The following is a 6,000-nucleotide window of genomic DNA, read 5'->3' as shown; positions in this document are numbered from 1 at the left end:
CCTGGATGTCCCCAGCGCTACTGGCAAAATATTCTGTGGACAGATGAAACTACAGTTGAGTTGTTTGGAAGGAACACATATAGACTGTTGTGTCCCTTTCCATATCATGTCCAATCAATTGAATTTACCACAGGTGGACTCCAATCAAGTTGTTGAAACATCTCAAGGATGATCACTGGAAAACAGGATGCACCTGAGCTCAATCAGTCTCATTTCAAAGGGTCTGAATACTTGTAAATAAGGTATTTCTGTTTTTGTTTTTTATAAATTAGCAAAATATTTAAAAAAAACTGTTTTTTGTCATTATTGGGTATTGTGTGTAGATTGCTGAGGATTGTTTTTCTTTCATCCATTTTAGAATAAGGCCAACTTAACCGAATTTGGGAAAATTCAAGGGGTCTGAATACTTTCCGAAGGCACTGTATAGCAATTAAAATAAGCTAATATTTCTCTGGGTTACTGAACTGTTATGCAGCTTTTGATATGTTGTCCAGTCATTGTTAAAACCACAGAAAGGTGACAATCTATTGGCTTTAGAGTAGACAAGAAGCAAATGAGGCTGTGGGAAAGTTAGATAAAACAAAAGTTACTCATAGCCTACCCATATGCGGTATACACTGAGTGTAAAAAACATTAGAAACACCTACTCTTTCCATGACATAGACAGACCAGGGGAATTCAGGGGAAATGTATATCTTATGTAGATGAAGGGGAGGAGACAGGTTAAAGAAGGATTTTTAAGCCTTGAGACATTTGAGACATAGATTATGTATGTGTGCCATTCAGAGGGCGAATTGGCAAGACAAAATATTTAAGTTCCTTTGAACAGGGTATGGTAGTAGGTGCCAGGCGCACCAGTTTGAGTGTATCAAGAACTGCAACGCTGCTGGGTTTTTCATATTTCACAGTTTCCCGTGTGTATCAAGAATGGTTCACCACACAAATGACATCCAGCCAACTTGACACAACTGTGGGAAGCATTGGAGTCAACATGGTCCAGCATCCCTGTGGAACGCTTTCGACACCTTGTAGAGTCCATGCTCCGACAAATTGAGGCTGTTCTGAGCGCAAAAGAGGGTCGCGACTCAATATTAGGAAGATGTTCCTAATATTTTGTACACTCAGTGTATATTCTTGATTAAATAGCAGTGACGTGCAGACAGGGTAGGCCGTTCCTGAGTCCAGTCACTATTAATGGACAGGGTCAGCATAGACATCGCTGCTTTGTCTAGCCTTCTTTAGTTGCATTGAGACAATTTAATATTTTGCACATGTATTGGGAAAGGGGATACCTAGTCAGTTGCACAACTGAATGTATTCAACCTAAATGTAATACCAAATACCTGAATGACTATGCTTGACCTCGTGATAATCAAATGCTTGGACACCTTCTCTGAACATAATTGTCCTTGGACACCTTCTCTGACACACGGAGAGCCTACTGGACCCTTTTCTGTTTGCATATAAACCAAGCCGTGGAGTTTAAGATCCACTGCTCTTCCTTCTTCATTAAATCTACATGGGTCTGGATAAACCACATTCATATGCCAGAAAACGTTTTGATGATTTTTCATCTGCCTTCAACAAATTAGATCCTGATATTCTGGTGAACAAACTTGCAACCACGGGCGTCAATGACCATCTCATCAATTGGATCCGGTGTTTTCTCACCAGTCGGGTTAGAAGAGTGGTTCAATGTGAATACATCGGACCCCCTAACCAACAATATAGGGGTACCCCAGGTCAGTGTTTTTTTGACAGTTCTGTTCACCCTTTACACTAACGGTTGCACCCAAATAACATCAGAATGTGCAACAGTAAAGTATGCAGATGATACAGCAATTGTTGGTCTAATAGAGGGGTCAGAGGATGACGACAGGACAGAAATAACACACTTCACTGAATGGTACAAGGAAAACAGACTCATTCTTAATGTAAAAACAAAACAAGGAAATTACAATAAACTTCAGAACTATAAAAGACGACACCAGGCCATTCCACATTGACTCAGAGCAAATAGAATCAGTTGAGCAATACAAATATCTTGGAACTATAATTGACTCAAAACTCTCCTAGACTGCAAACACAACAGATATACAAAAAGGGACAACAACGACTGTGTTTCATGAGATTAAATAAATATCAGGTCAATAAAAGAACAACCATAGTCTACACGTCCTTTTTTCAGTGTTCTCACTTTCTGTTTCCAAGCCTGGTACAATCAGCTATCCATCACAAATAAAAATCAACTACACAAATAGTAAAGCTGTCAAGCAAAATCAGTGGCATTAATCTCAAGAACATGGAAGCGCTGTTCTTGGAAAGCGTGGTGAGGGCAGAAGCGAGAATTGCCACCGGCCTGACAGTGCCAACTCCTACCATCAGGCCGTCAAAATAGAGTCCATCTTTACAAAACCGCCAGAGACCCATAAATCATTCATGCTCACCCCCCCCCCCCCCCCCCCAGAAGTTACGAACTGAATTACAAACTGTATCCACATGTGTATTTTTTCTGTAGTTATTGCTTGTGATTGATGTATTTATGCACCTGTTGGTGATGCTGTACAGTTGTTTGTTGAGATGCAAGACAAATTTCCCAAAAGGAACACACAATAAAGAAATGATATCCACATCACCGGCACCCAGGGAGCAGTTGTTGTTGGGGGTTAACTGCCTTGCTCAAGGACAGAACGGCAGATTTTTCCAACTTGCAACATTTCATTTACTGGCCCAACACTTTTAACAGCTAGGCTATCTGCCACACTTATTGCCTAAAAATGTTGTGTGGGTGGAGTAAGCTTCTGCACATTTGGGTGTCTCCACATAACTTGTCGCTCGCATCCTTTTAACTGAACAAATCTAGCTAACTGCAAAAAGACCAGCCTGACAAATGGACACTATTGGACCCCAAAAAATATCCAATAATAATTTAGTGCTCCGTTTTGAGGGTTTGAAGAGTGAAATGTCAACTATAATGAAAGTTTAGACACGACAGGAGCAGAGGTAGCAAAAAATATGTTTTATTGTCACATAGACCGGATAGGTGCAGTGAAATGTGTTGTTTTACCAGCTGTAGTAATATTAGGGTTAAGTACCTTGCCCAAGGGCATATCAACAGATTTTTCACCTTGTCAGCTCGGGCAATGGCTTTAAACTCTAGGTTACATGCCACCCAAACAGAGGCTCTACGTACAACACGTCACATGACAGGAAACCACCATCTCCCTAGCTGTCAGGCAGGCAAACAGTGAGTACTGGACATTTGTCTGAAACGTCATTACCAATTCATACTTTTTAACTGGACTTTTACACATCTTGGACATTTATTTTTGCTTTGTGGATGGAATGACTTTTTGTGTCAGTGTGAAAATGGAACCAAAAGTGGCCTTGTGAATGTGTCTCCCTGCTGTGTGCATGCACAATAAATAATGGACATGGGGTTCTGCTGTGACTTCTACAACGTTCTCACCGAGAGATTCACCAGAGAGAATGGACTTAAGTAAAGGCCTAAATGCATTTTCCTTAGCAATTTGAGGGTCATTCTACGGTTAAATAATGAGACTAGACAGCATCCCTTCGAATGCATTTGATTCATCAAGCTAGGATTTAGTTTTAATGAGACACTTTAATGTTTTGAACTGTGTTTTTCAATTATTTAGATTGTTGATATGGACATTTCATTAGAACCTTAGTTATTACATATGTGTCTTTAATAATATTTCACATAACAATATTATGTGCGTGTTTGTGTATTTGCAGGTGCTGCACGTTGAAAGAATTGTAAATCCATTGTGAAAGGGTATGGAGTCTGCAATGCGAATTATTCAGGTTAAATGTGTCCATAAATTGGTATTTTTACTGCCACCTTGTAACTCTGGATGCTACATCGGTCTATGGCTGACCTGAGCTCAGTTGAGCAGTGTCATTTTTTCAGATTATGTGAAATATGCCACAATAGAAAACTTGTGTATCTTGGCTACATTGATATTGACATTTTTTTGTTGTCCATTTCGTATAATAGCCCATGTCATTTGTTGTTGGAGCTATCTGTTGTATGGTGAATTTGGGCTTCATCAAGGTTTATTTGTGAGTAAATATGGCTTTGATAATAGCCAGTGCTTACCCAGCCGCAGACCTCACCGCACGTCATTGTTAAATAGAGCAAGTCACTACTGTATTTTAACACTGCAAATATATTAAATATATCAGTGGATGACTGACTGGTGCAGTTTCCCGATCAGATTGAGGGGATTCGATTAATGCCCCGGGCGGACCGGGCTAGCGTTGATCGCATTCGCTTTGGAACAGAGCTGCCTCCTGGGCGTGAGCGAGGTGCCCCGTTTTGGCTGACAGCGAACTCAGCTCAAAGGAAAAGTGACGTGGAGTAATGAGTAATATTCTGTGTTTTCACATTCAAAGGTAATTGATTAAAAAAAAAAAAAAAAAAAAAAGCTTTACGTGCTGTCCCAATGAAAACTAGTTTGAAAATTCAAAAAAATATTTTATGGAAAACGATACAACGTGCTGCTTTGTTGACGCCATGGCTGAGCGGGTAGATTACCGTTCGATTTGAGGAGATAACTCCTTTTATACTACCACTTTTGCGAGTATGTCACAGGCCATAGCCCGGTGCACTTAATCGAAATCCCTCAATTGCTACGGTAATAAACTGCGTCGACTTCAGATTTTGCTATCCGATTGGCCAGACATCCTGTCACTGTTGCCTGTTCAAGTCTGGTGTTGACGTAATCCTGTCTGCATCCAAGCCCCGCCCCAATAAAACGCTATTCTGGATCCTCGGGACGTCCATGTCCTAAATCCTAACCCTAACTCCCACCCTTACCTGACCCCAACCCTAACCATATCAATATCGATAACCCTTACCTAACCCTAACCTTAACCCTTACATGAACCTTTTTAAATGTAAACTTCAATGGGAAAGGGACGTCCCAAGGATCCCAGATTGCATGGACCCCCCAATAGGAGCTCAGCCGACTTGGACTTGAAAGAGGTGGTGAGCTCAGAAGCCCAGCAGACAGACTGATACAAAGTAGCACAAGCTGTCTGTTCACAAACATCAGGGATACTGGAGTACCTACGGCAGGCTGCGGTCCGGGTAGGGGGAGGGGGAGGACGAAGGCAACTGAGACCCTAGACCACTGACTTCCACCCGCAGAAGACTTTACCGAGAAATAAAATATCGTATGTTTTTTTGTGATTCCTGCCCCGCGGCGCGCATGAAAAGTGAACTGGAGAGATATCCGAGCCGTTTTTCGTTTAGATTTCCAGATGTAAATGTTCAACTTCATGGGTCTAATAAACGGTACAGCGGCCATACAGACCAATGTATCCTGTACATGTAACTGCAAACGCTCGACTTCATTCCAAAGCATGGAGATCAGTAAGTACTTTTTGTAATGTTCAAGCGAACTATTGCTACTTTTCTGCACGTTTCTTTTCCACTTGGACTGACCACGCTTGATTGGGTCTATTAGCTCGCGTAGGCTTCCATTGCGTGGCAGGTAGGCAAACTATTAGATATCCCACCTCTTTATACTTTAAATTCAGCACAATTTCTGGCTGACTGCCCTGTTTTTTTGTGTGCAACGTTTGTCAGCCATATCATGAGTTAACTCCCAGCAAGCAACTTTTTGTCCTTAACATTGGGATTTTCGTCAACTGAACGTTTAACTGTCTGCCATTGTTTGACATGATGAAACGGAAGCTTATCTGATCGTCACAACAAAGTTTATTATTGTGCAGGTCAGACGTCTGGCTATCTCTGATATACACTAATTGATCCTAAATAAGTTCAATTAAACTTCCATAAAAGGTGTCTCAGTGAATATGTTTTATACTACAAACCTTGTAAATTAATTGTGTATGTCTATAGGCAATAAAAGCAAATTCAGGTTATTGAAGTGAGCTCTATTCACAAGTAAAATCTTGTACATACCATGCAGACAGTGATCCAAAATCTTCAATGGTGGAGTGACAGCA

General features: G+C 41.0%; 1 protein-coding gene across 2 annotated transcripts in view; it reads left to right on the top strand.

Moving 5' to 3' along the window:
* The first annotated feature begins 4,997 nt into the window (after positions 1-4,997).
* Positions 4,998-6,000, top strand: part of LOC110527641 (protein TMEPAI) — an 81,413-nt gene continuing 80,410 nt past the window's right edge. The window contains exon 1 of one of the 2 annotated variants that reach the window (XM_021609047.2): positions 4,998-5,401. In XM_021609047.2, coding sequence (XP_021464722.2) covers positions 5,296-5,401 — 106 coding nt within the window. In that variant the 5' untranslated portion in view covers positions 4,998-5,295. The remainder of the gene's footprint in view (positions 5,402-6,000) is intronic. The other variant, XM_021609046.2, reaches the window with a different exon arrangement.

This window comes from Oncorhynchus mykiss, chromosome 7, assembly GCF_013265735.2.
Source record: "Oncorhynchus mykiss isolate Arlee chromosome 7, USDA_OmykA_1.1, whole genome shotgun sequence".
Lineage (NCBI taxonomy): Eukaryota > Metazoa > Chordata > Actinopteri > Salmoniformes > Salmonidae > Oncorhynchus > Oncorhynchus mykiss.
The sequence above is the reverse complement of the archived record's forward strand: the minus strand, read 5'-3'. Positions and strand labels throughout refer to the sequence as shown.